This window comes from Notolabrus celidotus, chromosome 22 (genome assembly GCF_009762535.1).
Source record: "Notolabrus celidotus isolate fNotCel1 chromosome 22, fNotCel1.pri, whole genome shotgun sequence".
NCBI classification, from domain to species: Eukaryota; Metazoa; Chordata; class Actinopteri; order Labriformes; family Labridae; genus Notolabrus; species Notolabrus celidotus.
The window spans coordinates 12,564,766-12,586,745 of NC_048293.1; the positions used below are offsets into that span (position 1 = coordinate 12,564,766).

Below are 21,980 nucleotides of genomic sequence, written 5' to 3' on the forward strand. Positions count from 1 at the left end.
ATACCCATCTATACAAGTGCAACAAAATAAACCGGTACAAGTGTAATCCAAAATATTTTTATTTGCATTTTAAAGAAGATTTCAGCTTAAAAAAATAAACAATCAAGATTTACAGCATGAGGACTGTCTTTGAAAAAACTCTCCTCGCTGAGGCACTGAGTGGAAACAATAATAAGTGCTTAAAACTATTTAAAAACATAGTATGTATAGTAATACATATTTCTTGGTTGGCAACTGCAGTGTGCTGAGATAGAGTTAAAATACTTGCATGTTTATTATAACAGACATGCTGCCAGCTTTGTGCTTTGTAAACAAGTCATGTTTAAGCTTGTTAAATCAGAAAAATACATTTTTCAGACACCCTCAACCTTTAAACCTTTCAGGAATAACTGAACATTAATTCACCACATTAAGCGCTTTCACAAATTCAACTCTGAAGGAAGAAACAAGAGATGCGTCTGACATGGACCCCAGACTGGTTTGGGTTTTTGTTATCGTAAGACGTCAGTGTGAATACAAAAAGCACCGGTTTAAATTCAAGGGAATGGCTGATGTGCATGAACGTCTATTGAGTGATGGGAATGAAGAATTCTATAAACAGTCATCTTCTTCAAGGCTTCTTAATTGCAAACCCACACACACACCCATTGAGCAACCGTGACATTTTTGAAATCCTTCTGTTTTTGAGTCTGGTAATGTTATATGAATGTCGAATACATAAGTTAACAATTTGCATTTATGCGCATCAACCCAGAACTATTATAGTCCATTATAGTCTTGGATTCCAAGCATGCTAAAAGAAGAAGTAATTACCCTTTAGCACAGTAAGCTTTCAACAAGCATTCAGGTGAAATGGATCATGTATCATTCAGCACTGATTCAAGTAACAGAAAGCAACAGCTGACATGATAGAAATCAAATTATGCATTAAAATGGAACAAGGGGCGCCATTGGGGTAGCATTTTAAGTTTAGCAACTTATACAGAAGCTATAGTCCTTGTTGCAGTGGTCGTGGGTTCGACTCCAGGCCTTGATCATTTACTGCATGTCTTTCCCCACTCTCTACTCCCCACATTCCCTGTCTCTCTTCAGCTGTCCAATCAAATTAAGGCAAAGATGCCCCAAAAAGATATATATATATATAAATATATATATATATATACATACAGTAAGTTAATGCCATCAAAGGAGTCATGACAACATATGCACAGAAAGAATGTCCTGTGTTCAGCGTGCGTCCCCCTGTGACAAGGACAGGTTCACTTGTCTGAGGCTCGGATGTAGACCAGAGAGGACAGCAGCAGGAGCTCGGGTGGTTTGTGTAACAGGATCAGATTGTCACTCCTCAGGCCGTCATAGTGCATCCAGCAGCCGTCAATCTGGAAGGCTGCAGAGTAGTGATGCTCCTCCTTGTTAAAGAGTGTGGCGCCCTCTAGTAGGTACCTGTGGAAGAGGGAGGTATTAAGATCAACTTCTCTGTAGTGTCCGCAAAACAAACATATAACAAGATTATTGTCATGTACATACATTTTGAAGTTAAATGACTTTCATTAAGCATTTTGAGTGAAATTAACATTATTTTTACATTCTAATGAAAGCAACACAGCAACTAAGATTTTTAAAGCTACAAAAAAAAACAAAAAAAACCCACATGATCAATTGTAGTTGTTTTGCATGGGTGCCTGTGTAACTTTAAAGATTAATTCAGAAGTAGCACCAGTTGGCCTAGCTTTTTGAGCAAGTGCCCCATGTGCAGAAGCTGTAGTCCTTGTTGCAGTGGTCACTGACTGAACACAACCCAATGCTGCATGTCCTCCCTCACTCTCTACTCACCACATGTCCTGTCTTTCTTCAACTGTCCTATCAATAAAGGCAAAACTGCATAAAAAAATAACTTGAATAAAAAGTCAATTTTGAAGTACATCCAACCAATCATGAAAGGTGTGCTGGTAACTAAGTACAAAGCTATGAATATGAGGTATCTTGTCATTCCAAAAGCCAGGCCATGTGTTCTTTGATATCACAGCTACTTCACCAAATATAAAAATAATGTAACACCTTTTTTTGAATGTCATGCCTCCATGTGATAGCATGATTTTAAAGTGTATTCCTCATATGATGATGTATGTTTTATCACTGACAATTTAATACGTCTGTGTAGTCGCTGCAGGCATGGTCAAATGTCTGTTTTACTAAGTGTTAGCCTAGTTGCTGCTTGTGACTTGCACTGCAATGTGGCTGTAGCATGGTACTGTATAGAGGCCAATGGTAACACTCACTGTAGGCTCATACCTGTGCTGGCAGAGAGCCAGATGGTAGGGGACATAGGACAGTTCTTCTGACTTCCACTGCTGCATGTTGAGAATGACAAAAGGTGGAGGTCCGTTGCAGAACGCTCTTTGCGAGAAATCCCTCAGACCATTGCACCTGTGAAAAAAAATACAAAAGTGGAATAAGACTGAGCAAAATAATAAAATATTTCACATTCTAACAATGTCTCACCCCAGTTCTGAGCAGAGGAGGAGTTTGGGACAGAAGTATTCGTCCACAGCTGATTGAATGGGGTCTCTGTGAGGCAGCTCGTGAGGCGGGCTGGAAAAAATGTCAGATGTTAGAAATTACAAAATGGAAATCATGTATGCCAACAAACAAAATTTCATCATCTCTTATTTTCTTTCTTTGAGAAAAGATAATTCCTCATATAAAATGGAAGATTTGAATAATCATATACATGTGTAAGTATTGTGCAAAACTAATGTGCACTTCTGATGTCACCTATGTGGAAATTCCATACAGTTAATCCTGTCTAAGGAGGAGTCCTCCTAATCCACTCAATTTCTACTTTTGTATGTTTACAAAGTACTTCATTAAGTTCACTTTGTGGTGTCAGGACATTTCACCTGCTGTGTGCAGCATACCTGATGCTGATTGTGGTCTTGATGAACTCCTGGAAACGGCCTGGGCAGCTCCAGTTAGTGCATAGACTCTCCTGTATGGTGGACATGAGGTTCTCCAGGTTCTCTGTAAAGTTCTGATGCTCATTTCCAAACAAGTCAATTTCCAGTGCTGCCTTGCGGATCTCAGAGCGGTACTGTTTTTTGGACATCCTGTCCCAGATCCACAGCATCTTGACTGTGGCATAATCACAGGAGTCCATCAGGTAGAGGAAATACTCCACAAACTGCTTGCCCAGGAAGATAGCCAGCTCTCTATGAAAGCTCTGATTGTCCCGCAGAATGACATAAAGGATCATAAGGAAGCCATCAATGGTGCAGGTGTTCTTTAGGTTGATTTTGACGTACAGGGGGGTGCAGGATATGGCCTTCCGCCCTGCTTTGATGGTAAAGACGCCTCCCCATGGGAGCACTGGCCTCCAGAAGGAGCGGTCCTCTTCATCGTTGTTGTTAATGGAGGCACGGATTTCTTCAAATAGTGTCTTGGACCTTAAGAGACATATGCACATGAGAAAATCTAGAAATACACACATGTGCGTTGAGGTAAGGTTTGTCGCTCCGATCAATTTAGACATAACATAGAGAGACGGTGACGTTAGCATTTACAAGAGGCTACGCAAAAATAGATGGAAGTTAGCTTTCAAGAACAACACATGTCTACAGTGACATGCAACGCAACAAACACATCCCAACAAACTGCTAGCTTAAAAAAATAGTGGCAGGTTTTAACTTACCTTTCGAAAAAGAAATAGTTCTCAGTGTTAGAAATCAGCGTTTGGAGCTCTTCAGTGTCGCTCAGAACACAGAATCTACTCTCCATAGCTCTCTGTGTGTCTTCATGTCTTACTTCAAGTCAAAAACACGTTTTCTCAGTTCAGTGTTTTCTAGCAGTTTCTAGTAAATAAGTTATTTGCTGTAGGTAGGCACCAAACGTCAAGCTGGCCACACGTAAACACTGCTTGTGTTTTTATTTTGAACGGAAGTGTAGAGTGCTGCCCTCTGCTGGTCCTTGGTGTAATTGCGCCCTCTAAATTCTCGACCTTAGCCCCGCCCATCGTGGGCAGCACAGCAGAAGTAGGACTCCTATTGGTGCGCGTGTTCTGCTTGCTCGTCTTTTGTCGGAATATGATTGGCTGGCAGCGTTGACAGCTTTCTCCTAGCCCCGCCCTTCTCTGTCGTCACCCCCCTGGCAAGGCTACGTTACGCATACGACGCTATTCCCTAAACTCATTACGCTTGTTTTCAGCGGCAGTGCTGAACTTTTGATTGAAGCTTGCGCCTCCACCGTCGCCTTCAGACGCAGTTTGAATAAACTTAAGTTTTGGGCTGTAGTCAGCGTGCTCCTCTTCTTGCCAGGCAGTGAGCGTGCAGGAGACCATAAGCACCATAGAAAACAGACATTCCGGACCAAAAGATGTCTGCTCAAATCATAAGTGGGAAAGAAGTTTCAGCGTAAGTACCAGTCTTCGTCTTGAACTACTTTGTCTGCACATGTGACCATTAAGGTGTATAACAAGCCTGATAAAACGTGTTTGTGAATCTTACTTGCTAACTATACAGCTAACCAGCAACTATGTTATTTGCTTGAAAGTAAAAGTTGAGTAAAAACCAACTTCCGCACATGCTTACAGCCTTGATTTACATGCAACTGTAAGGCAATTGTATCTGTTTCATTTGCTCTATCTTAAACCATTACTTTAATGGATTGCCCTCCACGTGAATGCAATGTGCCAGCAACCTTTTCAGTTTGATAGTGTGATAAATCACAGTGGACTCTTGCACAAGTTGCTTTCAAACTGTATTTCCTGATAGTCATGTAAAATTAGATCAGTTTAAACATCTTCATTCTGAATGCATCGACTTGTGACCTTTTATGATCAAGCAGTAATTCTTAGAGGAAGTTCTTTGAAAACTTTGAAGTGATCACTGTAAATCCTGTAGGATTATGTAACTACCTGAGGTGTTTATATGGTCTTTGCCCCATCGGTCCAGTGACTTGAGGTGAAGAGGCAAACGCCACACAAGTGTTATCTGCACACTGCTTTTTATGTTTTAAATTGTTCAAACTTTGGACTCTAGAATATGGATCATTACCAAAAGTTTAGGGGAATGACTTTGGCACAAAGGCAAAACGTTCCCTTCACCAAAAAAGCACAGGACAATTTGCTGCATGTGCATGTCACAAGACATGACAGACTGCATCTTGTTAGCTGGCCCTCACAGTACTCATTAGTTCAATTAATTTGTGTCACACAAACGTACTATAGGCCTACAGCCTCTTCTTAGATCTGCAGGACCCTGAATGGGAGGCTTTGCATAGATTATCTCTGAAGCTTACCAAAGGCTGACACACCATTGATTGTTCTGGATAATTGACCTGTGCGGTCAGAGGTCAAACGATGAGATTGTATCTGGTTTTTTTTTTATTATCATCTGTAGTTTTCTACAACCTGTAATAGAGTTAATAGAGTTGGTCTAAAGATGCATGGTTTACACAAATTTGAACAAAGAGAGCCGAACATCACTGTGCACTGTAATGATGTCTGTTGATTGTTGGAATATTATCCTTGACGAGTGATGAGGTCTAAAGATCTAATCTATGTGCCAACTACTTTATTATGATGCTATATAATCACTAATGGGTGTTTTGAAGTCTGGGAATCATAAATATATATTTCATTGCCAGTACTCAGTTAGTATTTGAGTGAATAAAAACCAGCGGGTTATATGTCACATAATGTACCTGATAACACATTTTACATATTAGGTCAACCTTTTTTTTATTATCAATGTCAGTACGTGAATTAAATTATGAACGGTGTAATAATTGTTCTTTTAAGACTTTCAGATCACACAATTCATTTTCAGGAGCGTATTTGAAAGAAACCCAGGGATCAGCACACTAAGGATGCTTTAAATGCAGTTCAAATTGATGGCACTCCACATTCAGTAGCAATCACATGGTGTGTTTAAACATCCCTGCCAATGAGGTTCACATGATGCACAAAAAAAGGGATCATTTGTGTGTATCTTTAGAGCTTTTCAACCACAGCTGATAAAGAAATACAGCTGACAAGCTGTGTGATTGATTGTTTGACTGGAGTACCAAAGAAATGTTTAGGCTTCTGCTTTGTTCAGACAGACGTGAGATCTTGAGCCAGAAGTCCAACAACTTTTCTTTGAAGACAAGTCAACGATAATTTTTAATTGGACTGAACGTTTTTTTTTCCTCTCGAACATGTAAAACATGAAACCTACAAACAAACAGAAAGAAAGACAGACACGAAAAAGCAAACTTCACAAACAATGCAAAAAACAGTTTCATCACTAATGTAAATTTTATTTACATGTTTGAAAAGGAGTTGTATTGTCTCTATGTAATAATACTACATAAATATGTCATTATAAAATATAAATTCATTAATTACATATCTTAACCCAAAAATCCAGTTACCTTATCTGTGTTTCAATACATCTACATACATATAGTATATCTTGTAAATCTCTATATATACTTATATATACATACATGTATTTACATGTTCATGTATGTGTGCATAAAAGATATAAGTACTGTACAAAAAGAAATACAAGTACTAAACTATTTAAGCCAAGTTTCTGCTTTTATAGTTATTTGTTAGAGATGCTCATTACTTCCTTTTTTCGCATGTGCAATCCAGATTTATGAAAGAGGATTAGAGAATAGTTACCTCTTATAAAAAGAGATATTCAGATGGCATGTATTGGGTCATGAAATCTCAAGCCATTGTTGATGAAGGTAAAGATTTGGTCCTTGTGCTCAATTTTTCTGTTGTAATCATGTACCGGTGGGAGCAATGAGACTACAGATAGGACTGAGTTTGTGTTATTGTCTTGTGTTCTCAGTCAGGTGAGGGAGCGTCTGAAGAAGGATGTGGAAAAGATGAAGCTTCAGGACTCCAACTTCAAACCTGGTCTTGTGGTTTTACAGGTTAGTGTAAAATTACAACTATCAAGTTTAAGGTTCAAAAGTATTAGTATAGCTTTTAATTTAAAGCTAATTTTGCTTATGCTTTCTCATGGCTTCTTCTGGAGATAGTTGGCAGGTAAAGATATTAGTTATTTATGCTGCTTTACCCAAACAGAGTGTAAAGTAGATGTGTTCCTGTTCTTGTTGGTGTTCATGTATGTCATCAGCTGTGATGTAATGGTGCGTATCTTTGCAGGTTGGAGACCGTGATGATTCCAACCTTTACATCAGCATGAAGCTAAAAGCGGCAGCAGAGGTAAAGGAGAGAATCTACACACAGAATAGTTTCTACACCTCTCTTTTATTGCACACTGTTTTAGTGAGTCCTCTAATCTTTTGATTTTCCTTCTGGGTCCACAGATTGGAATAAATGCCACACATTTGAGACTTCCCAAGACTGCGACAGAGGAGGAGGTGAATGTGTTTAAGATTGTAAGGTAACTGAAAGCAGCTGAGTGTAAAACTTGACTTTCTGTCTGTGTGTAGGTTCTTCACAGTATCACAGAGGTGAATGAGAACTCATCGGTGCACGGCCTCATCGTGCAGCTGCCGTTGGACTCAATCAACAAGATTGACACAGAGAAGGTCACCAACGCCGTGGCCCCAGAGAAGGATGTGGACGGGTATATATATTCTTACCGTTCTCTCTAAATTGATTCTGTATTTGCTTCATTTGATACCCGTTGAAAGAAAATCTTTAGTACATATTTTAATTGTTCTACATCTTTAATTGCAATGTGTTTCTTTCTGTGGACAGACTAACCAGCATCAATGCAGGGAAGCTGTCTCGTGGAGACCTGGGCGACTGCTTCATCCCCTGCACACCGAATGGCTGCATGGAGCTCATCAAACAGACTGGTAAATGCAACAAGAAACACGCTGCAGCATCTGTCACTGTGCATAAAAGAAAATCATCTGGCTTCCAATCAGACACGACCAAGAATAGACAGAATTAACTAATTGGTCCTCTGTTTCTCTGCAGGTGTTTCTGTGGCTGGGAAGAGAGCTGTAGTGCTTGGTCGCAGTAAAATTGTGGGTGCACCCATGCATGATCTGCTGCTGTGGAACCACGCCACCGTCACCACTTGCCACTCGAAAACAGCTGATCTTGCTGGAGAGGTTTGACATTGATACTACTTTCCAACACAGCAACACAGTCTTATGATCTCATGTCGATCAGCCATTATGTGCTCCAACGCCATCTTGTGGTATAAAGTTAACTCATCATGTTTCACCAGATTTGGGCTCATGATCTGTTAACTATTAAACAATTACTGCCAACCAAGCTGTGTGTTCTGTACAAGTACTCATCTTTTTCCAACAATGTTCACGGGTGTGTTCTTCTCTAGGTGGGTAAAGCAGACATCCTGGTCGTCGGCATAGGCAGAGCAGAGATGGTAAAAGGAGAGTGGATCAAAAAAGGGGCAGTGGTCATCGACTGTGGCATCAACCACATTCCAGGTTTGACTGCACAGTGCACATACAGGCTGTTTAAGCTACTTTAGAAGTCATTCAGCAGAAGTCTGACAAAATTTCTCTCCATATCTCTCAGACGATACAAAACCAAGTGGGAAGCGGGTTGTGGGCGATGTTCACTACAGCTCAGCCAAGGAGCAGGCTGGCTTCATCACCCCTGTGCCCGGCGGTGTGGGACCCATGACGGTGGCCATGCTGATGTCGGTAAGGTTCATCCGAAGAGGGAATTCCAGACTGTTTGAATTAAGTGAATTTCAAGAAAGTTCTAAGTGTTGGTTGTATGTATCAGTTTGACTCTGAATGTGTGTGTTTGGGTGTAGAACACCGTGCTGAGTGCAAAGCGTTTCCTGGAGAGCCATCAGCCGGGGAAGTGGGACATCTCTTTCACCAAACTCAACATGCAGAAGCCTGTGCCAAGGTTCGTCTTCCTCAGTTAGTCACATGCTCTGCTAACTTGTGAAAATAACCTTAATTCAATATTCCACTTAGAGGACAGGCCTTTGTTAATTTCCTGCCTCATGCTAGGACTCTCTTACACACTTCCAATCATCAATGTTTCCATCTGTTCTCAGATAAAAATACTTTTTTATATCCTTAAACCTCAACAGCGACATTGTGATCTCTCGCTCCTGTGTGCCCAAACCCATCGACCATCTAGCCAGAGAAGTTGGGCTCCTCTGTGATGAGGTGGAGTTGTACGGCAAGACAAAGGCCAAGGTCCAGCTCAATATCGTCAAACGGCTGCAGGCCCAGCCAGACGGCAAATACGTGGTGGTCACAGGGTGAGCTGCCAAAACTGTTATCTCCCTACTTTACTGTTTGCTTTCTTCTCTTCTCTTCTTCTCGCTTGAGCATTGTTTACTAAGGCTAGAACAACCCAAACAGCAGGGTTCCCACGCGTCCTGGATTGTTTATGTTTTATGGTACATTTGGCTCAATTACCGTACTCTAGCTCAGTTGTTCTCAAAGTGGGGTCCTGGGACCCCTGGGGGTCTGCGAACCATAGCGTGGGGGTCCGTGAAATAATTTGAACACATTTCTAGTAAATCATAAAATTGTGCTGTGTCATTACAAAACAGCATACACACCATTGTTATGATACCATTTGGTGTCTGAAGGGCTATGTGAGTCTTGCTACTGTTAATTTTCTGAAAGCGTTTAAGATCAATTACTTGAAAAGTATAAATGCTGTCATGTTGAGTCCACTAGGAATGAAATGACCCTCTGTTTAAAGTATACAAGTGGTATTTACTTGATTAGGGTTAGGGTTAGGGTTAGGGTTGTGATTAGGGTTAGGGTTAGGGTTAGGGTTGAGATTAGGGTTAGGGTTGAGATTAGGGTTAGGGTTGTGATTAGGGTTAGGGTTGTGATTAGGGTTAGGGTTAGGGTTGTGATTAGGGTTAGGGTTAGGGTTGTGATTAGGGTAAGGGTTGAGATTAGGGTTAGGGTTGTGATTGTGATTAGGGTTAGGGTAGGGTTAGGGTTGTGATAGGGTTAGGGTTAGGGTTGTGTTTAGGGTTAGGGTTAGGGTTGTGTTTAGGGTTAGGGTTGTGATTAGGGTTAGGGTTAGGGTTGTGGTTAGGGTTAGGGTTAGGGTTGTGATTGTGATTAGGGTTAGGGTTGTGATTAGGGTTAGGGTAGGGTTAGGGTTGTGGTTAGGGTTAGGGTTGTGTTTAGGGTTAGGGTTAGGGTTGTGTTTAGGGTTAGGGTTGTGATTAGGGTTAGGGTTAGGGTTGTGGTTAGGGTTAGGGTTGTGATTGTGATTAGGGTTAGGGTTGTGTTTAGGGTTAGGGTTGTGGTTAGGGTTAGGGTTGTGGTTAGGGTTAGGGTTGTGATTGTGATTAGGGTTAGGGTTAGGGTTGTGATTAGGGTTAGGGTTAGGGTTGTGATTAGGGTTAGGGTTAGGGTTGTGATTGTGATTAGGGTTAGGGTTGTGATTAGGGTTAGGGTAGGGTTAGGGTTGTGATTAGGGTTAGGGTTGTGATTAGGGTTAGGGTTGTGATTAGGGTTAGGGTTAGGGTTGTGATTAGGGTTAGGGTTAGGGTTGTGATTAGGGTTAGGGTTAGGGTTGTGATTAGGGTTAGGGTTAGGGTTGTGACTAGGGTTAGGGTTGTGACTAGGGTTAGGGTTGAGATTAGGGTTAGGGTTGTGATTGTGATTAGGGTTAGGATTAGGGTTAGGATGAGGATTAGGGTTAGGGTTAGGGTTAGGATTAGGGTTAGGTTTAGAACCAGAACTAAATTTAAGCATACAGAACCAACACCAAACTCATGCAAACAGAACCGGAATCAAGCTCAACCAGAACCGAACCAGAACCGAACAAGAACCGAACAAGAACCGAACCAGACCCGAACCAGAACCGAACCAGAACCCTACCAGAACCCTACCAGAACCGAACCAGAACCGAACCAGAACCGAACCAGAACCGTACCAGAACTGAACCAGAACCGAACCGGAACCGAACCGAACCAGAATTGTACCAGAACTGTACCAGAACCGAACCAGAACCGAACCAGAACTGAACCGAACCAGAATTGTACCAGAACCCTACCAGAACCGAACCAGAACCGAACCGAACCAGAATTGTACCAGAACCGTACCAGAACCGAACCAGAGCCGAACCAGAACCGTACCAGAACTGAACCAGAACCGAACCGGAACCGAGCCGAACCAGAACCATACCAGAACCGAACCAGACTGAACAAGAATCGAAACAGAACAGAACTCAACCAGAACCGAACCAGAACCGAACTCAAGCAAACAGAACCAGAACTAACTCAGGTAAACAGAAACAGAACCAACTCAAGCAAACATAACCAGAATCAAACTCGAGCAAACAGAACCAGAACCAAACTCAAGCAAATATTATCAACGTCCTCAGGTTGGCAGGATGAATATCAGGATTAAGAAGGTATATTTTGAGTCTGAGTTGAGTTGAGAAACATTTGTGGCCATTTTTGTCATTCAGTTCTATTTAGGTCATTAAAGCACTGATCCTCTGATCATTATTATTATTTAATTATTTCAGTAAGGCAGCTTCCTGATTCCTTTGCTGGCTCTTTTGTTTTTTTCTTAGCTCATTTTATATTTTTTGAGAAAAGAGAAAGCTGAGATGAGAGTTGCCCATCATTGTTACCTGGTTGCACTAATAAAGTGAAGTGCTGTTCATCTGTGGTTGCATTATTTTATTATCAATTTGCCATAAGTTTTAAGTATGTAAGAGATGATTTCATTGATAGCCATAGACTACATGTCTTTCAATGTAGACTTCCACTGAGAGGAACATATTAGACTATTTAGGAACTAAATTAGGAACTAAATTTAGACGGTCATACCAGCTTGATCATCAATGAAAATGTCCTGGAAATGTCCTGGAAAATGATCTTTGGAAAGGAGTGGGAACCCTGCAAACACACTTTTATAATCTCTCAGAACCTTCAAATTGTGCTGGTAATATTTAGAAAATTACAAACAAAAGAAAAAAGAGACAGTAACCATTATTTGTATCCACATTTAACACATGTTAATTACATGAAATTGTTATTTTAACTGTTTATTTATTTGTTTCCTCATATATTTATTACGTTTCCTCTTGTCTGAAACCCCCCTTGTTTTTGTTTTGATGTTACTTTTTTCCTGTTACTCCAGCTAATCCATCTCATACTCAGTCATGACAAGCAGCAGGATTTAAGTTCCAAGAGATTCTTTAAACTTGTGCTCTCTCTCTCTGGGACGCTGGTTGCCTAGCGGTCTAAGCGTCCCACACACAGAGGCTATAGTCTCCCGGCCGCGATCATGTCCTGCATGTCTTCCCCCACTCTCTACTCCCCACATTTCTTGTCTCTCTTCAGCTGTCCTATCATAAGTTACATTTCGACCAAGAGTTCCGGGGTCTTTTTAGCCCCAAGAACTGCTCTACCCGGAACTAAAAGGTTCCTGTGCCCCCATTGTTGTCTGCGTTTAGACCGCGGGCTGAAGTCTTGGGTAGATTGTGCAAATCAGGCCAGTGACGTACAGTATGGAGGGGGAAAAAAGTAAATGCATTACACAACCAGGCCAGTAGAGGGCAGTAAATCAAAGAAGAATGCCATTCATCACAGACAAACCCCCCCCCCAAAAAAAAATATATAAAAAACTTGTGCTCTCTCTTATCACACACACAAGTCACCCACACTGATGTAAAGGTTTCTACCTGCAGCATCACACCCACCCCTCTGGGCGAAGGAAAAAGCACCACTACGATCGGCCTGGTTCAAGCCCTGGGGGCCCACATGAAACTCAATGTGTTCGCATGTGTTCGACAGCCCTCTCAGGGACCCACCTTTGGCATTAAAGGTAAGATTAAATACATGTTAAACCAGAGAGAGATTGCACTAGCAACAAGCTGCTGAAATCCACATCTTTAATCCCACACTGATGTTTTAACTGTAGTGTTGTGTCCTGTCTGCAGGTGGGGCTGCAGGAGGAGGATACTCTCAAGTCATTCCAATGGAGGAGGTAAATCTGTTCTGTTTTAAGTTCTTGAAATGAAAAACTGCATTTAACTAATAAGTCTGTTCATTTTAGTTCAACCTCCATCTTACTGGTGACATTCATGCAATCACTGCTGCCAACAACTTAGTGGCTGCAGCCATCGACGCTCGCATGTTCCACGAGGCTACACAATCCGACAAGGTGTGATCTCTCATGTCTTTGAAATACACTTATTTACCTAACTACTTTGCTATTGTGACTGTTTACTATAATCTCTGTGTGCATCCTTAGGCTTTGTACAATCGTTTGGTGCCGCTAAGTGGAGGACAGAGGAAGTTCTCTCCCATCCAGATCAACAGACTGAAAGTAAGCTATGGTGTCTGCAGATTGCAAGATCTGACTGAGCGTACTGAAATCAAAGTCCAGATGATAGAGTGCATCATCAATATTTTTTTCTTTATTTGTTAAGAAACTGGGGATAGAAAAGACTGATCCCTCCATGCTGACTGAAGAAGAGATCACCCGCTTTGCTCGCCTGGACATGGATCCAAGCGCTGTCACCTGGCACAGAGGTAGGAACACCTTGGATGTCTTAATCCTCAAACATTGTCTGCCTCAGTTCATCTTTCATGTTTATCTTAGAGGCTTGACTAAGCTTTATATACAGCTTATGTAGAGTTAAATGCTCTTGCTGTGTCACTTTAGTTTTGGACACTAATGATCGATTCCTGAGGAAGATTACAATCGGGCAGTCTCCAACTGAGAAGGGCCACACAAGAGAGGTAAAGCGCTAAAATCTTATAATCAGGAATTATAATAAACATGTTATTCTGAAGGAGTGTGTATGTTTTATGATAATCCCTCTATAAGCCTGGTTTTACTGTGTTATTGTTGATGTGAGAGGTAATGTAATCTCTCTTTTTCTCCCTCCAGGCCCAGTTTGACATCACTGTCGCTAGCGAAATCATGGCGGTGCTTGCCCTCACCAGCAGCCTGGAGGACATGAGACAGCGTTTGGCCAAGATGGTTGTGGCCACCAGTCGCAGCGGAGAGCCAATCACAACAGAGGACCTGGTCAGTAATCTTTTATTTAATTTAATTTAATTTGAATTTTTTAAATTCATTTACATCATTTTTTCGTTTGATGTTATTCATTCATATTTTATTTGATTATTCTGGTATTTATCTGATCTTATTTCATTGATTTTATTGTAAGGGTTTTATTTGTAAATATTTTATTTTACTAAACTCTATCTTGTTTTAGTCTTGTATCTTTTTATCTATTGCTGCTATTTTCTGTCTCTCTGTTCTTTTGTGAAGCACTTTGGGCTGCATGCTTGAAAATATGAAAGGTGCTCTATAGATAAAGATGAGTTGAGTTGAGAGGCCTACATGACAGGGATCCACTATCTTAACACGTGTTTTGGGAAACATTGGTGCTGCAATGTCATCTTTTTCTCTGCAGGGCGTCAGCGGGGCTCTCGCTGTGCTCATGAAAGATGCTATCAAGCCAAACCTGATGCAGACCTTGGAGGTTAGTGGAACATATATGCAAAGTTATACCTGCAGAAGCATGCACACACAAAAAACTTGTTTTTCCAGCTAAAGACTCTAAAAGCTTTGAAATTGAATGTCCTTGATGAACATTTTTCTGTTTATTTATTTCATTTTGGGCTTAATCTTTAGAGGGATGACATTGCCTTAAGTGTTATGTATGTCACATGTAAGTTGTCTGAATTGACAGGGAAACCCTGTGTTTGTCCATGCTGGCCCATTTGCCAACATCGCACATGGCAACTCCTCCATCCTGGCTGATAAAATAGCTCTGAAGCTGGTTGGACCTGAGGGCTTTGTAGGTGAGTGGAGCTTTATCGTAACATATTCAAAACAACCATTTCTTTTCATGCTTGATCTGGTAATACACAGCCACAGTTACAGTAGATAGTCTGCTGTGTTGGTAGAGTGTTGATATTATATTGTGGTAAGATATTGCTCAGTCTTCCCTTTGTGTGAAATGCTCTGTAAATTGTACCAAACAGTGACCGAGGCAGGCTTCGGGGCGGACATTGGTATGGAGAAGTTCTTCAACATCAAATGTCGCTACTCCGGCCTGAGACCTCACGTGGTGGTGTTAGTGGCCACAGTCAGAGCGCTGAAGATGCACGGAGGAGGACCAATTGTGAGTTTCCCTCAGCATCTTAATAATGAGATCTTTACTTATAAAAAGAAAATCATGCTTACTCTTGTGCAATAGTTTTTACAATATTCTTGTATAAACTAAAAAATATAATAAATATTTAACTTCATTTTTCCAAGTGACATCTCAAAACTACACAAATAAGAAAAAGATTATCCTCTGCTGATGGTCATTTCATTTTCAGCTGAAAAGAATCACAAAGCTGTTACGCATGCATCATTTTACTTGTTAGCTTCTTAATGATCATGAAGCAAACAACTTTTTCATTGCAGAAGATTTTGCGTATTCATTGTTAAGTACTTTGGATTCAACTAAAAGTATTCACTTTTTTTCAGGTCACTGCTGGGATGCCACTGCCAAAAGAATACATTGAAGAGGTGATCTATTATGAGGGCCTTTCACAAATCTGGGAAAGGGAGGGGGGTGTTCACAAATTATTCTCAACAGAACATTTGTTTTCGGTGTTTGAACGCCTCATATGGATTGATCATTTTTGCTGCTTCTTCCTCCTCCGTTAAGTTTATGTACAAGTGTTTATATTTTACTTACGTAGAACCTGGAGCTGCTGGAGAAGGGCTGCAGCAACATGAGGAAACAGATCGAGAATGCTCAGCACTTCGGAGTGCCGGTGGTGGTGGCTGTCAACGGTTTCAAGTAAGTGGTGTATGATACTATGAGTACTATTTTTTATTTCATACTACTGTATGTCACCCTCCTTTCTTTTGGGGGTCTAAGTGTCTGTCTGTCTTTCTCTGACTCTCCTTTTCTGACCGTCCTGCAGGACAGACACTGAGGCCGAGCTGGACTTTGTCTGTAAAATGGCCAAAACTGCTGGAGCTTTCGATGCTGTGCGCTGCTCTCACTGGGCTGAGGGTGGAGCTGGTGCAGTGGCCCTGGGTCAGGCTGTCCAGAGGGCCTCCGAGGCCCCCAGCAACTTCAAGTTCCTCTATGATTTAGAGGTAGGACCACCACTTTACTGTTTTTGTTATGGAACTTAAAACTGAATGAGGTTGGGGAGTAAAAATGTCAGCCACACCAAACCTAATAAACACAAAAGATATGCCTTCATACACTTGCATTAAGTCTCTCAATGTGTCTGTCTTACTCCTCTCTAGCTCCCTATTGCTGATAAGATTCGAATAATTGCCCAGAAGATCTACGGAGCGGACGATATTGAACTTCTCCCAGAGGCTCAACACAAGGTGGAGCTCTACACCAAACAGGTCAGCATCTCTCTGCGTCAATTTGTTTCCTTTGTCCGTCCTTTCAGGATTGTTTGCTGTTGCTGTAGCATCATCACACTAAAACATGCTTCTTCCCTCAGGGTTTCGGCAATCTGCCAATGTGCATGGCAAAGACTCACCTGTCGCTTTCTCACGAGGCTGACAAGAAGGGTGTGCCAACAGGGTTCATCCTGCCAATCAGAGACATCCGAGCCAGTGTCGGCGCTGGCTTTCTGTTCCCACTGGTTGGCACGGTATGCTTTCTTTGTGTCACCTAACATTGCCTTTTCTTTCAACACCATCTCATGTTGACGTCTATCACATCAATCTTCACTGCTCTTCAGAAACAACATCAAACTGCAAGTTGACAACCTGACTTTCTGCATTCATCTTTCTACTGTTTGTAAATGCTATTAAATCACCAACAAGAGCAAACCAAACTATAAGTAACAAGATATCTATAAACTTATGTATTATGGCTGAAACTAGTGCCCAGGGTAGAGTTGCCAGAACAGCCTTTGTTCTTTCATTTTCCATTGCAAAGATTCTCAATGTGTGATACGTTTGACTTAACTGCACCTGGCAGGTAGCGCTCTTCTTTATGAATTGGATTGCACTGGTATGTATAGAGAAGGGACATCTTTTCCCAGAATGTTAGCATAATGAGTGATTTGAAATACCTTTTTAAAATGTATAATATTATTTATATGTTTTTAGAAACAATTCAGCCATCAATAACCCCTGCCTCTGTCTGTTCCTCCTAGATGCCAACAATCCCTGGTCTTCCCACCAGACCATGTTTCTACGACATCGACCTTGACCCTGACACTGAACAGGTCAATGGGCTCTTCTAAAGCGGAGCTCTTCTTTATTCAGGTAATGAAGAGACTTAAACCATGCACGCAATGGATGTTATAATTTTTATAGCAGTATTAAAGTGCCTGAGATATGGCGCGTTGGCCTAGCGGTCTAAGCATGCGCTCCATATACAGAGGCTGTAGTCCAGGTTCGACTCCCAGCCTCTACAGTTTGCTGCATGTCTTCCCCCACTCTCTACTTACCACATTTCCTGGTTCGCTCCAGTTTTCCTATCCAATATAGACAAAAAATGCCCAAAAATATAACTTTAAAAAACTAACAAACACCTGAGATATAAAAGTTCTACTCCACAATTTACTAGCCCACCAAACAGTCATACTTTTTCTCACTTCAACATTAATAATGGCTTCCACCAGTTAAAACTGTTAAAGAGCAGAGAAAAAGTACCCTCTGATTTCAGGTACCTTATAATGTGACATCACTCTTCAACAACTTTGGTCGGCAAGCAGAGAGCCAATCTTTAATTACTGACTTGTTACAATGTGTTACATGTTTATTTTCCCTTTACCATCACATTTTAAATTCTCTACTATTTCTTTTATTTTTGTCCTGTAATCAAAACGGATCAACAGCTCACTCAAACCCTGTGTTTCAAACACAGAAGGTCGAGAGGTGCTGCTAAAGTTAGCATAGCATGTGTCCCTGTTTAGCTACCTTCTTTTTTTCTTTTTTTTTCTTAAAGTTATGTTTTTTGCCTTTATGATAGGACAGCTGAAGAGAGACAGGAAATGTGGGGAGTAGAGAGCGAGGGAAGACATGCAGGAGATGGTCGCGGCCGGGAGTCGAGCCAGTGACCCCTGCCACTAAGACCCTCTGTATGTGGGGTGCTTCGACTGCCCCCCAGCTTTTTTTGCAATGATGTTGGCATTCATATCACATCAAACTGCTGTTAAAGACTAATGATATTATGTATCTTTTATTAAATTCACTCACATAGGAGGGGGTATTCAGTATTGGCCAACTCTAATTTTAAAACTAGTGGACACAAAAGAGAAGAGTTATGTCTTACCCTAGTTTCTTTTTTGTCCTGCTGTACAGACGCACCCCAGCACCCTTCGCTGGACCTAAATGAAACGTCAAGGACGAATAACTGGAAGAGCTTTGAGCTTGTCAACTGGTCCTCATGTAGTTTTTCAACCAAACACTGAGATCTTTAAATAATTAGTTTTCTTTATTTACAGAGGTCCTGGGGACAAATTAAAGAAAGTAAAACAATCAGAGAATAGTTTTTTTCCCATGACACTGTGAAAGAGTTCTTGTAAGGGTGAAGTGTCCTTTAAAACATTTCGTTTACATTGCCTGCCGCACATTTGTTTTCACATCCAAGAAAAATAATGGCAATAAATAGCCCAAACTTTTAAAACAAGCACATCTGCAGTGTTCTTTTGATTGTCAATGTATATTTTATTTACACTTCACCAAAAGTATCTCCTCTCAACCACTGTCTGTATTAGTCTGCTGACATGTATCTGCCTTTGGAATACATTTGATGTTTAAAAAAAGACTGAACATAAAATGACTGCTACCTTTTATTCCTTTCTGTGTTAAAGCCACACTCTGACCACAGTCTGCCAGTTTTCTCTGTAGCCTCTCCTGTGCCCTAACTGGATATTTTTAACACTGTCTAACATTGGCAGAGCGTCGCCACTGCTGTGAAACTGAACTGTCACAATGCTGTAAATCAGTGGTTTCTACTTTCTGCCAGGAAATATCAAATAAAGTGTCCTATACAAAAAGCCACACATACTGTTGTATTACTACATTAGACCATCAGGATGATGAGCTTTGTCAACTGAGTTTTTCCTACATTGGTTAATGTAAAGTCTCCTAACAAATGTGTAATTTCTTGACACTTATTGTTAAACTTTAGACATTTTATACTAATGTATGGTGGCCCTGAAGGCCAATAGTAATAAATATTTCAAAAGCGCAACATACATTTCACTTAACAAAATCAGTTTCACAGAACATAAATACATATCACAGAACAAAATAAATTTCACTTAACGAAATAAATTTCACAGAACATATATACATTTCACAGAACAAAATTCAATTTCAGAGATCACAAAATACATTTCAAGAAACCGGAAAGGGTAGGACCATGGTACTTGTTTGTGATTGGCTAAACCCAAGTCTGTCCGGCATCAGTCATTTATCATTTCCTGTTTACACTGGATACATAACAGAGCCAGTGCAAAATTTCAAGTGTTTACCAGGATAGAAGAGGAGCTTCAGTTGAAAGCACAATACTTCAACAAGGGACATACATATAGTGTGGTTCTTGAAATGCTCTCCTCGTATCCTGAAATACACATATCAATTGGAACCCTTAAATCACTCTTAAAAGACCTCGGACTGCAGAGAAGGGCGGATATTCATTGAATGCCAACAAACAAAGCAAACAAGAATCTTTGAATGAATAACTTATCCTGCACTGTCTCTCCTCTCTCTCACTCACACACCTCTCTCACACCTGCTGCACTCCACGCTGCTCACAGCCGTCCTGATGCCTTCACTGACGGTCAACACTGTAGGAATTACGAACATCTGCACTGAACACATTTAACACACAGTAGAGCTGTTACAATATCATCAGATCTGCTGGGACCTGGACAACTGTTTGGATCACACTATATGTGTGTTCCTTGTTGAAGTATTGCGCCATCAACTCAAGCTCCTCTTACATCCAAGTACCATGGTCCTACCCTTCCTGGTTTCTTGAAAAGGAATTTGGAAACTCTGAAATGTAATGCGTGATCTCTGAAATTTATTTTGTGAGTATGAAATATATTTTGTGATCTCTGAAATGTATTTTTGTTCTGTGCAATGTATTTTAAGTGAAATTTATTTTGCGCTTTTGAAATATTTATTACTATTGGCCTTCAGGGCCACTGTACCTAATGTGACCTTATGCATATGTTATCTATTATCTACTATGTAGCATTTTCAATTGCTAAAAGTATTTCTTGTTTTAAACCCATATTAAAAACTGTATTTCATATTAGCCTTAACATTCACCATGAAGAGATTCTGCAGACCTGAAAGCTTTTGTTTCAGCGTCATAAAAGTGTGAAATTAAGCAAAACAGATCGTTGGTCATCCATGGAGGAGAGGGGAGTTATGAAGAGAATAAGAGGGAATGATTATTGTCCTAAATCAATTTATGCAAATATAAAGTCTGATCTCCAGTTTGGCCAGGAAATAGATTGATGCCACTCTGATGTGATCATCGTCTAAGTCCTTTAGTGCCCGACGCCGTTTTGTGCACTACACTTGAAGAAGGCTAGCTCAGTACTGGACCCTGTGGAGGTGGTGGCTGACAGGAGAATTATGGCCAAGCTGTCGTCTTTGATGACATTTTTTTACTATATATATTCCTTTTTGCTGCTGTAACTCCATGAATTTCCCCGTTGTGAGATGAATAAAGGAGTATCATATCTTATCTTACTATTTGAAGCTTCCGAATCGCTCTGCAATAGTCCACTAATGCTGCAAAGTGTTGTGAATTTTTCTGCTAGTCAGATCGCAACATTTTCTGCTTGCCTGTTCACAGTGACTTATGAAGAGTCCGAGCGTATTATGATAAATTGGAACAAATGTTGCTATTGATCGAATTACAGGGAGCCCAGCGGACCAATCACAGAGCTTGTGGACCACGTTGTTTCCACTGGTATTTACATTTTGAAGGTGATGCACATCAGGTCTGGCTACATATTAGGCTTCTGCCTTGAAAACAGAGCTATGCAAACATAGGGCATAGGTTACGGAGTGGATACGATGTAGAAGTATAAATCAGGCTTTATGCTTTACACGAAAACAAATAAGCACTCTATAAATTACATTTTCATAAAGACCTTTAAGGTTTTCAGAAATTTCAAAAGCTTTAAAATATCTGTAGAATCAGCAAAACAATGAACAAAAAACAAAAAGTCCTCACTGGAGATTTAAGTATCAGATACATTGGCTGTTTATGTAAAAGATTAGAAATATAACCCAGTGTAACATATCAAGAGAAATACGTTTTGGGCAGTTTATTATGACTTTAAATTACTTCATGATTAAGTCATTAACAGGTTTTATTGAACTTCATATTATATTTATAGTGACACACTTTCTTCTGCTATCTGTCACATCAGGATTTCAGAATAGTAGTGATGTGAAGCAGATTACTTTGTACTTTTATTGTGCTATATTTCAACCATTTTAATCTTCTCATTATATTTCATGGATATCAGGCAGCTTTACCCACATTTGTGTCATCATCTAATTTAGAGACTTCACACTTGTTTAAGTTGTGAATTTATACAATTTCATCTGCTGTACATAAATGTATCTTCAGCTGAAGTAATGTCTATGTGAATACACAAGAAACCAGTCGGTGTTTTTTCTGGATTCATTTAAAGGAGATAGATTTATTATTTTTAATTTTCACAAACTTGGGTTCAAGGACCACAATTAGCCTCAGCCGAGCCCCCACTCCCACCACCACCACCACAGCCTCCTCTCCTTTGCTCCCGGTCTTGTCTGTTTCCTTTTTTTCCTCCACATCTCTTTCGTCGCCTCCCCTGGAAAACAACAGCATAGAAAACAATTGACACACTTGGAAAAAAAAGAGGAGCCATAGTTTTAACTCAAAGTGAATGTAAAAAGCTTACTGTCTTGCGCCTATTTCCTTCCTGGAGGAGGAAATGGACAATAAACATTTAAGTGCTGCAAAGTTACTGAAACAGTTTGAAGCAATCTTTAGGTAACTGAAAGAGGTCTTA

General features: G+C 40.5%; 2 protein-coding genes across 4 annotated transcripts; one reads left to right on the plus strand and one right to left on the minus strand.

Moving 5' to 3' along the window:
- Positions 1-41: 41 nt before the first annotated feature.
- On the minus strand, positions 42-3,964 carry c22h14orf28 (chromosome 22 C14orf28 homolog). The gene is made up of 5 exons (XM_034675684.1): positions 3,689-3,964; positions 2,919-3,443; positions 2,503-2,592; positions 2,293-2,427; positions 42-1,443 (listed from the first exon to the last, which is right to left on the minus strand). The coding sequence occupies exons 1-5, from the start codon at positions 3,772-3,774 to the stop codon at positions 1,260-1,262; spliced, it is 1,020 nt and encodes a 339-aa protein (XP_034531575.1). The 5' UTR covers positions 3,775-3,964; the 3' UTR covers positions 42-1,259.
- On the plus strand, positions 3,393-18,953 carry mthfd1b (methylenetetrahydrofolate dehydrogenase (NADP+ dependent) 1b). Of its 3 annotated transcripts, XM_034675681.1 has the most exons (29): positions 3,393-3,497; positions 4,311-4,406; positions 6,840-6,924; positions 7,160-7,219; positions 7,324-7,377; positions 7,450-7,586; positions 7,721-7,821; positions 7,946-8,082; positions 8,313-8,424; positions 8,516-8,643; positions 8,760-8,857; positions 9,048-9,221; positions 12,638-12,774; positions 12,890-12,936; positions 13,006-13,113; positions 13,204-13,278; positions 13,382-13,484; positions 13,618-13,694; positions 13,846-13,986; positions 14,378-14,446; positions 14,657-14,768; positions 14,952-15,091; positions 15,445-15,486; positions 15,663-15,763; positions 15,891-16,068; positions 16,225-16,332; positions 16,434-16,586; positions 17,097-17,208; positions 18,250-18,953. In XM_034675681.1, exons 2-28 carry the CDS (start codon positions 4,369-4,371, stop codon positions 17,184-17,186), a joined length of 2,805 nt encoding a protein of 934 aa, XP_034531572.1. In that variant the 5' UTR covers positions 3,393-3,497; positions 4,311-4,368; the 3' UTR covers positions 17,187-17,208; positions 18,250-18,953. The 3 variants fall into 3 exon arrangements, with proteins under 3 accessions (XP_034531572.1, XP_034531573.1, XP_034531571.1); XM_034675682.1 differs by lacking the exon at positions 3,393-3,497 and having other exon boundaries at positions 4,225-4,406; positions 17,918-18,953; XM_034675680.1 differs by lacking the exon at positions 3,393-3,497 and having other exon boundaries at positions 4,226-4,406.
- The last annotated feature ends 3,027 nt before the right edge of the window (positions 18,954-21,980 follow it).